The sequence below is a fragment of the Hevea brasiliensis genome, chromosome 9 (assembly GCF_030052815.1).
Source record: "Hevea brasiliensis isolate MT/VB/25A 57/8 chromosome 9, ASM3005281v1, whole genome shotgun sequence".
Taxonomy (NCBI): domain Eukaryota; kingdom Viridiplantae; phylum Streptophyta; class Magnoliopsida; order Malpighiales; family Euphorbiaceae; genus Hevea; species Hevea brasiliensis.
Genome location: NC_079501.1, coordinates 31020422 through 31039682, shown reverse-complemented (window position 1 = coordinate 31039682; position 19261 = coordinate 31020422). Strand labels below are relative to the sequence as shown.

The 19261-nt window shown below is 33.5% G+C and overlaps 1 protein-coding gene and 1 long non-coding RNA gene across 13 annotated transcripts; both read right to left on the bottom strand.

Annotated features, from left to right (window-relative positions):
- Positions 1 to 2824: 2824 nt before the first annotated feature.
- Positions 2825 to 8296, bottom strand: LOC110658463 (uncharacterized). 5 transcript variants are annotated; one of them, XM_021816082.2, is made up of 5 exons: positions 7925 to 8296; positions 6899 to 7196; positions 4603 to 6758; positions 3889 to 4304; positions 2825 to 3765 (listed from the first exon to the last, which is right to left on the bottom strand). In XM_021816082.2, the coding sequence occupies exons 2-5, from the start codon at positions 7154 to 7156 to the stop codon at positions 3125 to 3127; spliced, it is 3471 nt and encodes a 1156-aa protein (XP_021671774.2). In that variant the 5' UTR covers positions 7157 to 7196; positions 7925 to 8296; the 3' UTR covers positions 2825 to 3124. The 5 variants fall into 5 exon arrangements, with proteins under 5 accessions (XP_021671774.2, XP_021671773.2, XP_021671772.2 ...); XM_021816081.2 differs by having other exon boundaries at positions 2825 to 4304; positions 4603 to 4804; positions 4865 to 6758; XM_021816080.2 differs by having other exon boundaries at positions 2825 to 4304; positions 7925 to 8295.
- Positions 8297 to 10154: 1858 nt separating this feature from the next.
- On the bottom strand, positions 10155 to 19261 carry LOC110658460 (uncharacterized). Of its 8 annotated transcripts, none has more exons than XR_009151370.1 (6): positions 19199 to 19261; positions 15243 to 15273; positions 13975 to 14044; positions 13711 to 13750; positions 10789 to 13376; positions 10155 to 10450 (listed from the first exon to the last, which is right to left on the bottom strand). It is a non-coding gene; the product is annotated as an uncharacterized LOC110658460 (long non-coding RNA). The 8 variants fall into 8 exon arrangements; XR_009151374.1 differs by lacking the exon at positions 19199 to 19261 and having other exon boundaries at positions 10789 to 10947; positions 11344 to 13376; positions 15243 to 16200; XR_009151372.1 differs by lacking the exon at positions 19199 to 19261 and having other exon boundaries at positions 10789 to 12941; positions 13316 to 13448; positions 15243 to 16198.

Genomic DNA, 19261 nt, shown 5'->3' with positions numbered 1-19261 from the left:
CTTCTTTAAATTAATCATGGGTTGTCAGTTTTCATAGAAAATTAGGGTTTTACAAATGACCTTGTGATTAAATTAGAAACAAATTGAAGGATTCCTTGCTTTATTTTTCAAAATAAATTAATAAACATGTATTAATTTAATTCCACTTTTGTTCAATTAGTTTCCCTAGTCTAGATAGAAACAATAGTTATATCTATTTTTTTTGGTAATTCAAAAAACAAAAGAATATCAATATTTCAATTTGTAATTTTCTGCATTCTAAAATAAAAATTTAACTAATGAAATATTAAAAAAAAAAATCTTGTATTAATAAATATTGGATGATATGGTAAGACCTCTATACTTTTAAGAAAAAATTTATATTCGATTCTTGATAAAGATACTGTTGGAAGGAACAGTTATAAATCTTGAAGAAATTACTTTTTCATGAACTATAAAACGGACTTGAAGGATGCTTCATGTAAAAATAAAGAAAGAAAGAAAGAAAGAAAGAGATATACTATTGTTGAAATGAATAAACCATTTGCCAGGAATAGTATTCAATATGGATTTCAGTCATTAAGGAAATAAGAATCTTGGAAAATTCAAAATTGTCAAATTCTAAATGACTTGAAAATGCTCTCAACATCCAACCAACCAGAAACCCTAGCTAGCCTCCTATTCTAACTTTTCTTTCTGAAGAAAAATAATTTTGAGTCTGTCCTCAGTAATTCTCACTAGTGGGTTTTTTTTTTTTTTTTTTAAATAGAGTATATTTTACATAATTATTTTCATTTTTATAAAATTTTTAATTTTTATTTATTATCTTTCCCAATGAGAATGTAAGAGTTATCTTTCTATTTATCTTGAAAGTTTTTAATCCATTAAAAGATATATATTAATTGTGGTATTCCCATTCTACAATTCATTATATTGTATGAATTTAAACTCTCAAAAGTATCGATTGTGGTGTATAACCGAAAGATGATGCAATGTCATTAACAAATTTTTATGCCAAGAACAATTTCATATGATTTTGAGACAAAAGTAATTGTAGTTCTTAGTGGTATTAAACAATTATTTTATTATAATATTTTAAATTAAAGAAATGAATTTTATTATAGATAAATAACAATAATTATGATAATTATGAAAATCATTCTATCCGAATCCGATTAATATTTTTAAAATTTAAATTCATTCTAAATCCGATTAAAATTATTTTCAAATATTCAAACTATTATTATTATTATTATTTGAAAAGCACTCGAATCCGTTTTATTTTATATATTTTAATTAATAATTTACATAATAATTATTTTTTATTAATAATTTATATTTTAAAAAATATAATAATTTCATAAAATATTTAAATTTTATTTTATTTCAAATAAAATATATAAAAATTTATAAATATTATTATAAAAAATATATTTTATATTTAATTAAATATTTATATAAATAAGTTTAGGTAACGAATACGCAACATATATAATCTGAATTCGACTCAAACCGAACTCATTATTTTAAAATCCGAACCCGTTCCAAATCTGATTATATATTACTTAAATCTATTTTATTAGGATTTGATCAGATTGAATATTCATAAAAATCTAATTAATTGCCATCCGTTGATAATATATGATTATTTATAAATAAAAATTATATTTTTGTTCAAAAAATTCTTTCAACATCAAAGACGATAAAAATTGAAGTCCATTGGCAGCCCATGAAGTGGATTAAATATCTAAAGCCCACTACGCTAGGCCCTCACCTGTCTGGTGCATTGCTATTGACAGTTGAGTAGTGAGCTTAGATATGTCAAAATATTGTCACCAAATGGTCCCTTTAATGCCACCACCATCATCACCAAACAAAACTTTGAGGCAAGGAATGGCACCTAATTTCAATTCAATGATTCACCTCACCTCTCTAGTTTGATCATGAATCTACCTCAGCATAACAACACAAGACCAAGGGTGGGTTCCCTTCCCATTTGCACCACAAATATCCACTGCATGAAAATGATGGGCAAAACATAAAGTACTCTAAATTTAACCCCATCATTTTAGTTGGCTTTTCTGACAACTGAATTGAAATGTGCCAAGTTTTCTAAACCCCACATAGGCAGCCAAGTCATATGCTTAGAAGTACATTTGCATTCTGAGGCTACACCTACTCCGACACTTCAAACATGAACACTCGACATTTTCTATCTCCTGTTTTCTTGAACTAAACTACGATTGCCCTACCATGAATGCTTTCTTCACCCACTTTGATGATGATGACTGCCAAACATGATTCCAAGGAAAACGTTTAGTATTCATAAAAATTATGAATTACATTGCCTAGTAAGTTTTCGTCACCTACTTTCATAAATTATAGATATGCTACATGGATATGATAACAGAAAACTCAAAATGTGGAATGTAGATTTTACCTTGTAGGATTAGGGGGCTCCCCTACTGTATTATGAAGAAGAGCTGCAAAACCAGAAAAAGCTAGAAACATATCATTACTGCTCAACCATAATATAAAAGATTTTATATTTACACAGGGAATGTATATAAAATTCTAAATAAATGTTAAGAACTCTCTCTTAATGGTGAATCCTAATACAATCTCGTTCTGCCGAACAGAACTAGGTACAAAAGTAAGGCCACAATTGTAGTTCCCATATGAACATAGATAAAGATCTCTACCACTGCCCCACGCTGAGAAAACCCATTATGATAAGATGGCCATGATTGAATAGACCTTGCTGAAATTGTGCTAAAGGAATTCCTGAACATAAGGCGATTATCCAATGAAAGAAAAAAAATGAAATTCAACTTGAACAAAGCTATGGTAAAATATGTTGACATTTCATTGATTTGACAATATTCAATTGGCTTGTCACCAAAATCGGCTACAAGAGAATAAATATACAAGGGTAAAAGATAGGCCCCGACCAAAATTCAAAAAAAAAATAATAATAATAATTAAGAAAAGTTAAAAATAAAGCTGGGAATGAGAACTACGGATCTAAATGCCTTTCCACTGAAAATGGAAAAGGTTCCTTTATCCAAAGTATATATCTACCTACTGATTTGCCCACTGTAAACCAAATACACTAAGAGATAAGTAGGGACACAGGTCAAGAAGATCATCCCCTTGAAGCCATCTCATCGTCACCTTCCTGCCCCCTAGATGACTTTGAGTCACCATCATATTTCCCCCCTCTTTGATATGTAAATGGCCCTCTACCTTCCCTGAACTTCCCTGGAATGTCACCAATTTGGCTAGCAATGCTCCTGCCATGGCAATTGGGACTCTCTTTGCCAAAGGAATCTGGAACATCCCTATAACGAGAACTATAACCATCTGCAACATTATAACGAAAACGCTTCACAGGTCCCTCCATGTCATTTTGCTTCACAGAATGAGCTAGCCCATATCTGCATCGATGCTTGCCCCTATCATCATCACTCTCTTCGTATCTTGAACTCCCTCCTCCAGCTCCACTCATCTCCCTGAATCTTCTTGAGAACACAGATCTGAAGCTTCGTGAAGAATCAACAGACCTGTCATCCTGTTGGACAAATCTTCCCATTGATCTCCTGCTTAATGAAGAATGTGTATTATAACTCTGCTCCTTACGATGAAAAACACCATCCTTCCTATCAACAATCCATTGTGTATTGCGAGATGGTGAAAAATGATTTCTTCGTGCTGGTCTAAATCCTCTCGCACTACCTACTGAAAGACCAGGCCTCCGATCAGGTGATCTCATTCTCTGCACTCTGACTGCAGATTTAAAATTGGGGAATTTACTTCGGGATTTAAAACATGGATTCCCAGAACAGGAAGATTGACTTCTAGATCTTGAAGAACATTTTGAGTGAGATTGATGTACACGAGGATCCTTACTTTTAATAGGAGAAAAACTTCTGTCTCTCTTGGCTACAGGATGTGAATGTGTCACAGAAGAATGGCAGCAATCATCAACTTCAAAACCATGGTATCTACCCCTGGGGCCTCTACCTTCGAGTTGCAGACCATATCTCATAGACCTGCCCCTGCCAAGGGTCACACGCCAACCAGGACTAAGGTTCCTCGATGGTCTAATATGCCGATGCATACCAAGAGTCTTATCTCTAGCGTCTGGTGATCCGCTTCTTCTAACACGTTGGTGCAAGCCTTTTGCTGACCCGAGGTGATGAAAAGAAAATGGGACATGGTACTTGGACAAATGATGGTGCTTTATGCCCCTACTGCAGGCTTGAGAATCAACCAAACGATCATCTCCTTGACTTCTAGCATGAGGATCCTGAGCATATCTGCCCCTACAAAAGGATTCAACGAATCAACATACCAAGACTTCCATTCAGGTTTGTATTTGGATCAACAGCATCGCTGTATTCAAGAACATACTAAGGAATTTACTCAGAGATCATCAATCAGATGACCGGTTGTACATGGGGAGGGAAATAAAGAGGATAAAATGAAATCAGGGATTGTTCCTTTCCTCCCTATAAGATAACTACAGCTCCAGCTCCATCTCCACTAAAAATCTGAAAGAGGGGCAACAGGAGGGGGAGACAGCAGAATAAAAAGGAAAAAAAACTAATAAAAAGGTAGTACCTGCCCCTTATAAAGGGTAGGTCATTGACTGCTCGCTCTTCAATACGAGAACACAACTCCCTTCTGAATGTTCTGGACTCTGCGTTCCTTGTCTGATCAACAGGATCCAATCCATCCGCATCATCATTGTTTATATCTTGCCAGCCACTGTCATTTCTTGCCTGAATCCTCCTATCGTCCACCCCAGAATCAATCCTGTCACCTGTAATCTCATTGTCAGTCCCTATTTTTGATTTGCTGTAATTGTTACCACCAGTCTTACCTATATCGTTTGCATATTTTCCTCTCAATCTACTCAAACAAGTTTGGAAATCCATTCCCTGTGTATTTGTCATAATTTTTTCAGCACCAGAACCCAAATTATCACTGTCAGAACCATAATCCACATGTTCAGCTTCTACATCATCACCATAATATTCTTGCCGGATATGCTCCATAGATTCCCTTACTTCTCCATCTTCATACTGAGAATCATAATCCACCTCAAACCTACTTGCTTGCACATCAGTGTGAACATCATGAAAAAATTCAGAATTATAACCTTTGTCAGAACGTTCTTCTACAGCCATCTTATCAAAACTATTTACAATATCCTTAGAGTTGTTTCCGTATGCATCAGAGGGACTATGTAACAATGCCATAGACATTTCCGAAGACTTCGTCACAGGTTCCTCACTTTCCTTATGCATTACATTATCAGTTTCATCATACTTAAAAGCATTGCTGCATATCACCTTGGAATCCAGAGCCAAGTCACTTAAGGTTTGCATCATCTTAACACCTGGAGAAGAAGGGAGAAATTCCACTTCATTAAATTGAGAAAGAGAATTCTCTTTGGCACCCTTAGCATCTTCATTTGAAACATCTGTCTCACGGGTGGTGTTAACAGAGGAAGTCACACAAGGAGCGAGCTCCACTTCCTCAACCTGTAAACTGGAGGAAACCGTTTCACATGCAATAGTGCTACAACCACCTTCATTCTTTGCACAAGTAACATCAACAGATGCCACGTCACAGATTTCTTTGGAAATAAAGGTCCTAAGAGATTCATTGGATTTGGAGGGAAGAGGGTTTTGCGCACAACCATTCAACCCTGTAGCTTGATGGGGATATAAGCTTTTGCCATTCCCTGTGGAGCTCAAAGTTAAACATTGAACTGAAGCGCTTTTATTCCTGTCAGAAGATACAGTAGCACTATCAATTGAAACAGAAGACGGCAATTTTTCTTTTGAGCAACTAATCCCATCAATATCAGTCAATGAATCCGATTTAAGTTCCTTTATGTTTGAAAATTGTTGCTTATCAACTATCCCACTAGGATCTGCTGGTGGCAGTTCAGTTTCAGGATGACATCTACCACTTCCAAATCCCCTTTTCATGCTCTCACTTTCTGAGTTCCTAATCATGTTGCTACAATTACCACCCTTAATGTCTTCAGTAATCCCATCTGAAATATGAGAATCCTCACATTTATTATCAATAGGGTGTGGCCATACATCTATTGAAGTATTCAAATCCCAAAATGAATGATCATCTTGTGAAGAAAACACATGCACTACATCTGTTTCCTGAAACTTCTTGGTTAAGTGATCCTCTACTACTGCAATAGAACAATCCCCCATAGACTTATTGTGAAAATTATTTGACTGCACTATACCATCAGTTGAAGTATTGTGCAATCTTAATGAGGCAGTAAACTCTTCAGGATGTTCTTCAATTGAAATTTTGGCAGAACTATGGTCATCTTTAACATCTCTATTTGACAGATTTTCCATTGAGGAAACTTCAAGTGTATAAGATTCTTCAACTCCACAATCCTCCTCATAATCAACTTCTCCAACACTATCACGGCAGGCAGTAGCAGCAAGTATGAAGATACCAGAGAATTCTTCCCTTTCATTAAGTTGCTTATTTTGCCTCTCAAATTTCTTCTCACCGACATCATGCTCAGTATCAACAGTTGGACCCAAGCAACTTGCAGATGCAGCATAATCAACTACTTCAGGTTGACTTTTTAGGAGCCTTTCATTTTCCTTGGGATGTTGAGATGGGTCTTTGGGTGGTGGAGTGGGTGATCTGAACATTAATTTCCTTTTCTTTATATGCACAAGGTCTGCGTTCTCACTAAAGCGGCACCCAAGAACACTTACTCCAAGCTGCTAGATAAAACAAGGGAAGATAGTATCATGTCACAGATTGCACACATTTCCTTTGATATTCGCTTGTTTGCAAATAAAATTATCATATCATATAATAAAGCAAAAAAAAAGAAAGAGAAACCAGCATGTATAATAACCTTCTCATATTCAGAAAATGACATGTCCATAGCGTTGGAATCCATTTTTATCAGTTCCTCACCAGTATTCCGGCTTCTAGAAACCAAGTTCCTAGCTCGCCTTGATGAAGTCCTGTTGCCTTTTGCAACCTTCTTCCAAGTCAAATCAGAGTTGATAAGGCTAGAGAATTTCAAACCTCTAACATCATGCATGCTGCCCAATGATAATCCTCTCTCATTAACCAATGGCTTCTCATCATACGTTTTGCAGAATGCCATTGCTGCTAGATTTCCAATTATTCTAATGGTAACGGCTCACCTGCAATGCAAGAGCAAAAGCAAGTTTCAAGTGAAAAAGAAAAAATCCTGAAATTCAAAGTATTTATCCTCAAAAGGCCAGTATATAAAAAACTAAAATAAACTCCAGATTCTTTCAATTTTAGCCCACTTCCACCTTTGCCCACCACTAATCAAGACCTCTAATTGTTGCCAGTTTAATGTGAGGTTTAAAAATTCCAGAAGCTAGGTAAAACACAAGGTGCTCAGACTACCCATCCTGTGAAACATCTAACTTCGGATCAGTGCTAATGCACTGGAAGTAGAAATACAAGAATGTAGAATCCAAACCCACAAGCACAAAATTGATAGTTCGACATCATATATGGCAAATCTGGCATTTGAAGCCAGAATAACGGTGATAGCTACTTCAGAAACAAGATATAAGCACCGCCATGTATTTAGGTCAGAAATTGACAGAAGGCAGAAGACGAACAGAGAAAACAAGTATTTGGATTCAAATCGAAATCAGGACTACCAAAAAAAGGACCTAAAATCATAATCACTTGTAAGAATCAACTCAAAAACAACTCAACAACACTTCTACTCCTCCTAAACTCAGAAACCAACAGATAATCGCCATTGACAAAGTGAAGCACCGCTAAATGCGCAGAGCATTCAACAAGCAGATGAAAAACAAAAACGACAGCAAGGATCTAAACTGTAAACAAGCACCAATCACAAGAATCAAGAACTAGGGTTTTCAATCACCTGTTTGCCGAGAAGCGAACCGATCGAGAAACAAACAAAGGCAAAAAAATAATTAAATAATCGACCGAAACCCAGATCTCCTTCTCTTTCTTTCCGTCGAGAGTTGCAGTCCAAAATCAGAGAAGAAAAGTGAAATAGTAGTCCAAAAAAGAAATCTTAAAAATCAACGCGAAATCAGGAGGAACTTAGATGCTTGATCTGTGATTTTCTTTTCCCATCTCTACTGTCTGTTGTTGGAATCGCCTTATGCAGAGGCGAAGATGCACTTAGAGAGAGGGAGCGTTGATCTTTCTGAGCAATCGGCCATCCATTCCTGCTTTTTTGATGTACGCTTCGTGGAAAATAATTTGCAGCATATTGTTGTTTGATAAAGTATTTTGCATAAAACTATTTTTATTAAACTAATTAGGTATATTTATACAATACGTATATATATAATTTATTTTATTAAATTTTATACAAAATAATGTTTTTTATAAAATAGTCGATTATTAAAAATTTATTAACTTAGTAAAAAAATAAATAAATTTTTTTCAACATTTAAAATTTTTCATATTTTTTATAATATATTAAATTTTAATTAAAATAATAGATATTAAATGTGAAATGTTAAATAAATATATTTTATTTCATTTAATTTGTAATATTTTTTAATTAAAATTTAAAAAACTGTAAAAAATATGATTATTTAAGATGTTGAAAAAAATTTATTTTTTCTGTTAAGTTAATTAATTTTTAATAATCTAACTCCGATGCAAGAATAAAATTAATTTTTTAATTCACATTATAAAAAGTTTATATGAGTAAAAAAAATGTTTTGATTTGAATAAATTTAGAATTTATGTGAAATTTTAAAAGAATTTAATTTAATTATTTTTTAATTTATTAAAAAATTTAATTTTTTTAACTTAAAAAACTTTTCATTTTAAAAAAAATAGAGTTGATATATAATTATGTGAAAAAAAAAATTGTTACAAATAATTTACTTCAAATGAATCGTAAAATTTAACAATATAAATAATAAAACTTTTATAAAATAAAATATAATTTCATAATTAGAGGTAATATATAGATAAAATTCATATGCATTACATTATGGGATTGATGGATTGTTAATAGGAATGACAATAGTTAATTATCTGCAAAAATTATCATAACTAATATTCTCAAAATTTAAATATAATTTAAATTCAATTAAAATTTATTCCCAATTATTTAAATTATTCTCAAACTCATTAATTATTACTTGAAAAATATTAAATAAATTTAATTTTATATATTTTAATTAATAATTTATATAAAAAATTATTTTTTTATTAATAATTTATATTTTAAAATTTAATAATTAATAAAATATTTAAATTTTATTTTATTTAAAATAAAATATATTAAATTTATAAATATTATTATAAAAAATATATTTTTTTATTTAATCAAATATTTATATAAATAAATTTAAATAATAAATATTCAACGAAGTCATAAACTCATTCCAATCCCTATTTATATTATTCAAATCTATTATATTAAAGTTTAATCGAGTCAAATACTTATAAAAACCGAATTCGTTACCATCCTGATTGTTAACATAACAACTATGTAATTTGTTGCAAAGGTTTTAGGAATTATTATTAGTTTAGGATTTTTAATTTTAAATTAAAAAATATGATAAAATTTATTATATATGTAAAATTATTTTTAAAACAAAATTTGTAACAGAACATTGAAGCAAATGTTATTATTCTTGGTGTCAAATGTTTCCATCATAGCACTTTGAAGCAATCATTCTTATGTAGGAGAACTAATGAAATTAATAAACAATTGAATACCACAAATTCAAGTTATTCTTCAATTTAATGTCTCTTAATTAATTTAATTCATTTCGTTTTTTTTTTATTTTTAAATTATTATTGATATCAACTAAAATTTAAAATTTTTATAATAATAAAATAATAAATATTAATATTAATTCATGAGTTCGTTCCTTTATTTGTACTTTTTTCATCTCCATTTTTCTTTTCGTCTTTTGATTTCATTTGTTCATCTACACCGCACAAGCTCGAGAATGAGCGACTCCTACACTATCATGAGAAAGCCACTTTAGCAGGCCCGAAGGAGGAGACCTGAATCTGTGCACACCCACAGGCAAAGAATGGGACCATCCAATCTGCACTAAAATTAGATTCTCTAGAGCCATGGGAGACTCTTACCAACCACTCTCTATCCAACATTTCATGAACCTGATGCAGTAAAGAATGAATACTATCCTGAGGCTTTTCAATCCTCAGCACAAAATGAATAACACTCAAATTATGACAATAAAATAAATAACTCGAGCATACAATCACATAGAAAACACGTAATATGCTGAAGTATGACAAAGCTTTCTGACTTCTCTCACAAAGCATGTCCAGATTAATCAAAGATAAAAACTTTTAGCCATGCCTAGGCCCTCTTGTTACGAATGGATCTCCAAATTCATTTCTTTAGGAAATAATATTTCCAGCCCGAACACTTCTTCGCAGTCTGTCAACAAAATTAAGAGAAGCTCGGTAAATGGACATAGATATCTATGTATAACTAGATAATCAAATGAAACACAACTCATCAACCCACACCAAATCCCACTTGAATGGATTTGCTTTGTTGATATGCAGATTAAACCATCAAATCAACAGAAAGCTTAAATACTAATGAAAAATTTTAAATGATTTTTAAAAATAGAATGTCTCAAAATAATATATTAAATATCTTATTAAAAATGAAAGATCTTAAAATCATTTTCTTAGTAGCATCTAAAACAGAATACCCATGCCTATTGCCACATTCATTATTGAGGCACTTAGGATGTCAACACCACTTACTGATAGTGAAGCTGTTCATAGATGAAATTTACGTCTTCTTCCAAAGGAAGGATATCTGGACAACTCAATTTATGAAGTTTTCAGGAAATCAATCAAATGAGTTGGTGGAGCATTTCCAGCATTGGTGGAGCATTTCCAGCATTTTTTTGACTTATCACACTGCAAAAATAAAATAATAATATATTGTATATATTATTAAAATAAAAGACCTTAAAATAATTTCTCAGTAGCATTTAAACAATCCCCATGTGGGGTTTTCAAGAAATAAATCAAAGGAGTTATTGGCGGAGCATTTTCGGCCTTTTATGACTTCTCAGACAACAAAAATAAAATAAGATGAACTAATTTTCTTCCTAAGCTTGTCCTCCCACATAAAGAGAAGCATATAACTTCCACTTAATATTAAACAAACACATAGCCCTAAAGTATGCAGGAACTTAAAGTAACTCCATAATTGATTTCTACAATTGATTAACACTAATTCAACTCACTTATTAAACTATGAATAATAATGCCAAAACCGCAATTGTAAAATAATGGGTTTAAGTAGTGTACATTTAAAGAACGAGTTACACTGATTCAGAGCGCCTAAAGACCACTTAAAAGAATGAAAAGCAGTTAGTAGAACCACTTTGCCAAAACGCTTGAGATTTGCAACAGAGCTACAAACAGCAAGACACCCATAATCATTCATTAATCCGTCAAAAATGGACTCAAGAATTCAAAAATAATTGAATAGAGGTAAAAACATGCTGCTGGATCAATTTGTAGCCAATATCTAGTTCGCAACATTTGAGTGTTTGCATCGTTGGGCTTAGTTTTCTTTCTTTTGGTGATTTCAGCTGTTGGTTTGTTGTTGATTGCAATCTATGGATATGGGTGTTGGCTAATTTTCCTATTTTGATTAATTTATCTCAATTTTGTTGTTGGGCTATGACATTTTACTATAAAATTTTGACAAAAGAAAGAAGATACACGATATATATCTTGCATAAGAAACTCAATAAAATCTTTATATAGGAAATGTGTTTTATTTATCCATTAACTTTACGCCATAAATTATAATAGATGGATGATATTGATTTGATTTATTAGCATAGATATAAATGTAGAGTCAAATATCATAATTAATCCTTGGTATGTCCAATCATACTTAGTACCTATACCCAATGAAAGATCCACAATGTCATCACTAGCCCGTCAGTCTTTCTTAGATTGCATGGAATCTTGAAGACATCTAGTGAAATCTATCTAGATTAATTAGATTGCATGAAATTTTAAAAAGATTAAGGATAGCTAACCAAGAACAGAGAAACAAAACTGAACACACACCACTAATATATATAAAATATTTTAAGTTTACCTTTTGGAGCACCCAAGCAAGATAAACAATCTACAAAGGAGAAGGAAAAACACACAGTGCATTGATTAATAATTCCAAAGCTTTAAGGCAACGGATCCAAAATTAATGGAATCTTTAGAAGAAACCTGCTCATGCCATCCCAAGTAACTTTTAAATCCCCACTTCGGCAACTAATGGAAGTGCTCAAATTTCTTTCCATAATATTGCTCAACAACACTCCTAACTTCTCAATCCCCCAGGAACCAGGATTGATGCCACGCTTCAGAAAAGCATGCAGAATACAGTTGTGAACAACCAAGCACCTGAGCGAGCAAGAAGAGAAAAGAACAGCATTTAGATTTTAGGAGGCAAACCTTTGTAACTTCTGGAAAAAAAAAAAATCTTAATGCACTCAATTTTTGCTGCTGGGCCAATCTGTTTCCCTTTGAGATGCTTCTGTTTGTCATTGCTTTATGGGTTCTTGTCTCGATGGGTTTTTTTTTTTTTTTTTTTTCAGCCCCCTCCTCTTAAACCACACCACCACTGTGACTGACAACATTCACACTATTGCCCTATTCTCAAACCCACCATCAATTTATCAGATCCCACATAACTGCAACACTCTCTTAATTTATGTTTCATTCAGAGAACATAGAGCCTCAAAGGCACTATTGTGTCTTCTTGAGTAAAAAGAGTTCTTTAAGAACTTCAACTCATTCCACTCAGATACTCCAAAATAAGGCACTCCAATTTTATGCAACCATTGGGACATAATAACTCTACCCATAGAGCCGTATGGTGCTAGCAGAATCTGCATTCACAAGTGCAAAATGTCAATGCATTAGCATTTGATATTTACTTTTATAAGTGGAATTGACAACAACCATTCACAATTTGACTATGTATATATTTTATATTTACATCAAAAAGGGAAAGGGTTTGATTATGTGTTGTGCATGTCCCAGGCATGTGTTCACTAAGGCTGCATCATTTTTTCCCAAGGATTGGCGGTGCACAAATTCAAACTAAAATCAAGGTTATCTTGAAACAAACTCAGTCAAATTTTACGATATGGTTGGATGTTCTTCTCAATTCCTTTTGTGAAATGTACAGTTATTGACATCTCTACCATCTGACTTGATGTATAGTCAAGAAAGACTTTATTACCAAAGAGGTTAATCTTACCACAACATTAAGCCTCACAAAATCTACTCGGCAATGCTGTTCTGCACCATAAACAGTTGTACTAAGAAGAAAGTAAAGCCACATTAGAGCTCCTAGTCCATTCTTCTTTACAACTTTTTATTTCTCTACCCATCTTATGAACCAGCCATCATGACAAAGTTGGAAAAAAGAAAATATTATCAAATCAAAACAAAAGATAAGGCAACATTCTTTTAACAAATTTAGAATGAGATTTAAAATTCATTAAGAATGCCTCCAAAAGTTATAGATGTGCACCTGATAGTTTTAAAGGTCATAGACTTGCACATTAAAGAAATCAATGGTGTGCGTGCTAAGGTGTGTTTAATTTTCTCTACAAGGGAGTAGAATCATACATATTTAGGGAGTTTACTCACCAAGGTTTGAACAATACAGAGTAGACCAGTGCTTCCAAGCCTGAAACAGAGAAATATTAAAACTATATTAGAATATTTAGGAATTCAAATTATTGATTTTGCTATTTGTTTATTTTGGCAGTTAATCCACGAATTTATATGCAATAAAGACTCCATATACATCAGTTAAAACTTTCAGTCGAGGAACTTATGCCAGTTGTTAGCAGTTTGATTCTTTCAATTGTTGAGAGTCATACAACTATGGAGTCTCTATATGCAACTCACAATCTAGTTGTTGAGGGATCCACTTGCTCAAAGCTTTCAAATACTGGTTCCCATTTGCTTGGTTCAATTCCTGCAAAATCGTGGGAAACAATCTAAATGTTAATTCTCCAAATAGAATGTTTACTTTCAAAGTGTATATAAAGATTTCTCGACATTTTCAAGGCTTATACTACAGCCTGTGTAATCAACTCAAAACCAAAGAATCACTTTGTTTTCTTTCTCTGAGGCCTTCTTCATATGGTTCCACTGCTGCCTCGGTAAATACATCAAACAATATATATATATATATATATATATATATATATATATATATATCAACCACAATATAGAGCTACATGCTTATAAAGGAAAAGGACAACCAAAATACAGCTGTCAAAGATCATCAGCATTCACATAAATCTAAATGCAGATAACATGAAGGCTCAAGATGTTATCCAAGACAACATCACATCCAAAATCAAAACTATAATCTATATTCCCTTTATATTTCCAAATGGTAAATGTCTTTCCATTGATAAAAAAACTTGTACTGCACATATGCCATCCCTTCTTCTAAATGACTAACAGCAAAGATGCAAGCAAATTAACAACAGCACATGTTTTCCTCTCTCTCAACACACCTGTCACCATACACACCTGCATCTTAACCTCCCCTGATTTACTTCATTCTCCCACATGTCATTGATGGCACACCTAAGTCCTACTTAACAGATTCATTCAGGAACAAAAACAGAGGAAAAATATATCAATTAAGTCTGGTATAAATCACCACAATTGAAGATCCCAACAAAATGCACCAAACCCTTATTCAAACCTAAACACCTGAATTGATATAAAAATGCCCAACACGCCTTAAAAATCACCAATAACGATTTCAGCCAAGGAAAAGAAAGAAAAAAAGAACATTAGTACCAATGCAGCAAAAAAAAAAAAATGCATTTAAGATAGAAAAAACTCAGAGAAAAAACAACAAAAATACATAAGGCACAAATACAGCAAAAAATTGCTATAAAAATAGAGAACACACCTAAAAAAACATTGATGATGGCAGGATCCATTGAACAAAAGGGACAAAAGGAAAAAAAAAATCAGCGCCAATGCAATGTAAAAAAGCAATAGCATCCAAAACACCAATAACTGAAGGAAAAAATGACAAAATGCAAATTAACTGCAAGTATAATAAAAGCTAACTCTAAATTTAACCTCCCATTAAAAAAAGTTAACCTGAAACAAAAACCCATTCTAAATTTAGAAAGGAAATAAAATACCTCTGAAAACAGCTCGTACTTGCAGCAACAGCTGGAGCAAAGAGATGAAAAATAAAAAGAAAAAAAGACCCAGTCAAGATAAAATGAGAAAAGAATCAACAAAAATTAGAACAGATAAAGAAATAGACGCACAAACAAAGCTTAGAAAAGAGAGCAGCAACTGAAATGGGTTTTCAGTTTCTCGATTCTTTTTTCCGAGATGAATTACCCTAACTATGGGGGCGCAGAGGAGGCTTCGCTATCTGATACAATTGTATTATATAGATGTTTTTAAGCACGTTTGTATATTATTTCACAGCATTTAGATAAGTAATCTCGTGCATAATCATTAATTTCATCAACTTTTATAAATTCCATTGTTAAGCTCTAAATTCCATGTTTTCTGCATTATTTCAGTTGTTTGGATGAAATTCCAAGGCATAGGAGTGCAAAAGAAAGCTTAGAAAGACCAAAGGAAAGAAAAGTGTTGCTGATACACTTTACACGGGTCGTGTAAGCAAAGCCGCGGACTCGTGTAACATACTGCCAGGAGAAAACTAAAGAGCCAAGGAAGAAACGAAATATACGAGCCGTGTACTACAACCCGTGTAAACCATGGAGACCCGTGTAAGTCTCTGGCTGGCCCGGATTGAAAAATTCTCTGAAGAGCAAAAGAACACAGGTCGTGTACTTGGACCTGTATAACTAGCAATACCTCATGTAATCTCTTGTGCCAATATGAGATGCAGTCTTCGAAGCTCCAGTGAATTACACGGCCCCAGGCCGTGTATCAGCCAACAGCCAGTTTCCTGATTTAGCTCCAGCTCCACATTTTAACAGAGAGAAGAGACTTCTAATGCTGCTAGGACTCTGAAAACCTAACCCCAGGCACTGAATATAAATAGAAGCAGCAGAAAACACAAAAAAAGGGGGATCCAGAGCTGGAAAATAACACCTTTATCATTTTCCCACAGCCGCCTAGAAGAGTAGTGTATTAGTATCAATGAGGAGCCTTCAACTGAAGTTCCACAAGATCAAAGCTGCAGATTCTCTTTGGTTCTTTTGTTTTATTTCTTTAAGCAGACTTTTATTGTTCTTTTATTTTATTTTTATTATGTTTGCTGAACTCACCATGAGTGAGTAATTTTCATATTCTGGAATTAGGAGAGTAACGCTTGTAATCATTATCATGGACAAATATTGAGTTTTATTTATTGGATTTGAGATTTGTTCCTTGATTTAATTTCTTGCGATCTTAATGTATACTATGTGTTGGTACCTACTTAGTATCGATTATAGATATTGATTGAAAAACTGAAAGGTGAAGATTAATATTAGAAAATCAAGATTTTGAACATAGGAAATCTGACCTAGAGATAGGCTGATAACCTTTGTGGAGTTTCAAAATTAATCATAGATTTTAAAAGGTTTTAATTAGGAACAATCACCAACGAAAGTAAGGTTTGGTTCTAATTGAAATACGCCTTAGATACCTTGAGAGAGGATCTAAGATACTTTAGGATTAATTTCCATCAAGGCAAACGATTCTCAATCCAATAAATAGACAAGATTACATCCATAATAAGGTTAAAGTGTAAAATCTTAATTCTGGAATTATTTCAAAATAGGTTATTCCTCTTCAAATTCATTACCCTTTTTATTCTCAGTATTCAAAATAGACAAATTTCACTCTCCATTTTATTCGATAGCCTAGATAGCCAAAATCATTGTGTAGTCTAGTACTTACTAATTAAATTCCTAGTGGGACGATACTCTACTCACTACTTGATTACTTGTTCGCGATCCATGCACTTGTGGGGTTGAGAAACCAGCAGACACTATCAATCGAAGGACTTGCCGAGGCTCTAGAAGGTTTCTACATAGTTGCCAGGCTTGCTTTGAAATCTCACTGCTCACTCACCTACCCCTACATAAGTTTAAAAAATACACAAACTCTGCAAATGCCAAATTTCACTCACAGATCAACTCAACTCAACTAAGTCTTTATCCCAAAAATTTAGGATCGGCTATATGAATCCTCTTTCTCAATTCTAAACGATTTTGGGTTAAATCCTCAGAAATGTGTAATGCTTCTAGGTCAAGTTATACTACTCTCCTCCAAGTCAGTTTAGATCTACCCCTTCTTTTCTTTCTATCCCCTAACCTAATGTGCTCTACTTGTCTAACTGGAGCCTTTGTATGTCTATGCTTCACATGACCAAATCACCTCAATCTCTCTTCTCTCAACTTATCCTCAATTAGCATCACTCCTACATTTTCTCTAATACTTTCATTACGAGCTTTATCTAGTTTAGTATGACCACTCATCCACCTTAACATTCTCATATCCGCAACTCTTATCTTAGACACGTACGACTCCTTCAGTGCCCAACACTCACTACCATATAACATGACCAATCGTATAGCTGTACGATAAAATTTTCCTTTCAACTTATTAGAAATCTTGCGATCACATAAAACTCCCGTGACACTTCTCCACTTCAACCATCCAGCTTTAATCCTATGATTAACATCCTCCTCACATCCCCCATCTACTTGAAGGATTGAGCGGAGATATTTAAAGTGATTACTTTGGGGCAGTACCACTCCTTCCCTATCACCAGTTCGGCTTTCACTGAACATGCAATGGATGTATTCTGTCTTCATTCTACTTAACTTAAAACTCTTTGACTCTAGAGTAATTCTCCAATGCTCTAGCTTTCTATTGACTCATTCTTGCGTCTCATCTATCAGAACTATATCATCTACAAACATCATGCACCAAGGGATACTCTGTTGTATATGTTTCGTCAATTCATCTAAAACTAATGTAAAAAAGGTAAGGGCTTACAGCTGAACCTTGACGTAATCCAATTGAGATAGGAAAATCTCTTGTGTCCCCTACACTGTGCGCACAATAGTAGTTACTCCTTCATACATATCTTTCAACACTTGTATGTATCTAATAGATACTCTCTTTTGTTCTAACGCTCTCCATAAGACATCTCTTGGAACACTATCATAAGCCTTCTCCAAATCGATAAAAACCATGTATAGATCTTTCTTCACATCTCTATATTTCTCCATCAAGCTTCTAATGAGAAAGATCGCTTCCATAGTTGAACGACCAGGCATGAAGCCAAATTGATTGGAAGAGATAGAAGTGTCATGACGTAGTCGATGTTCCACAGCTCTCTCCCACAACTTCATAGTATGGCTCATGAGTTTAATTTCCCTATAGTTTGAGCAACTCTGTATGTCTCCCTTATTTTTAAAAATAGGTACTAAAATACTCCTCTTCCATTCATCAGGCATTTTCTTTGAGTTTAGAATATTATTAAACAATTTAGTTAACCATGCCACTACCATATCTCCCAAACACTACCACACTTCAATTAGTATTCCATCAGGTCCACAGGCTTTACCCACTTTCATTAAAAAATACATGGATATTGATGTCACGTGTATCACAAAACGCAGAAGAATCTAGCGGAAGAACCTGAAAAACACAACAAAATGGGCATCACTGAAGCGAAGCAAATGAAGAAGCATTGGGTTTATAGGAAACTTCCAGTATTTAATTTCTCTCCTCCTTCCTTCTCTCTGATTTTTCCCAATCTTCTTTCCTAAGGTTCACTAGCAGTCGCCCTTCTATCACTTCACCAATGCCCTAAGAATAACTAAATCTCACTCCTCTCACCCTCTCATCTCCCGAAAAATACAGATCTTGTGCATCAAAATGTCCACCACATCTCATCGTATCTACATAAATCTGACCCAAATCTCACAGTATCATGTATATCTTTCAATGACATCACAAAAATAGATATACGAGGAAGAACGCTGTAAATATGTAGAAAAAGCAAAACAGATGAAGCACAAACAGTGTCTTTTTGGTCTGGTGGCATGGGCAAGAACTCCAAGGAAACACAGTCAGAAACATCAAGAAAAACGTGTAGATAAGACAAAGAAATAACCAGATGAAAAGGCAGAGAGGCCAGGCTTTGTAGGCAGAGTAAACATGGAGAGCATATCCAAAT

What these genes read in the sequence shown, in the direction of transcription:
- LOC110658463 (XM_021816080.2), bottom strand. Translation starts at nt 7,156, where the DNA reads ATGGCATTCTGCAAAACGTATGATGAGAAGCCATTGGTTAATGAGAGA. An exon ending in CATTTTCTGAATATGAGAAG is followed by an intron (nt 6,759 to 6,898) that starts GTTATTATACAT and finishes TTTATCTAGCAG; the next exon opens with CTTGGAGTAAGTGTTCTTGG. An exon ending in CTACCCTTTATAAGGGGCAG is followed by an intron (nt 4,305 to 4,602) that starts GTACTACCTTTT and finishes ATCCTTTTGTAG; the next exon opens with GGGCAGATATGCTCAGGATC.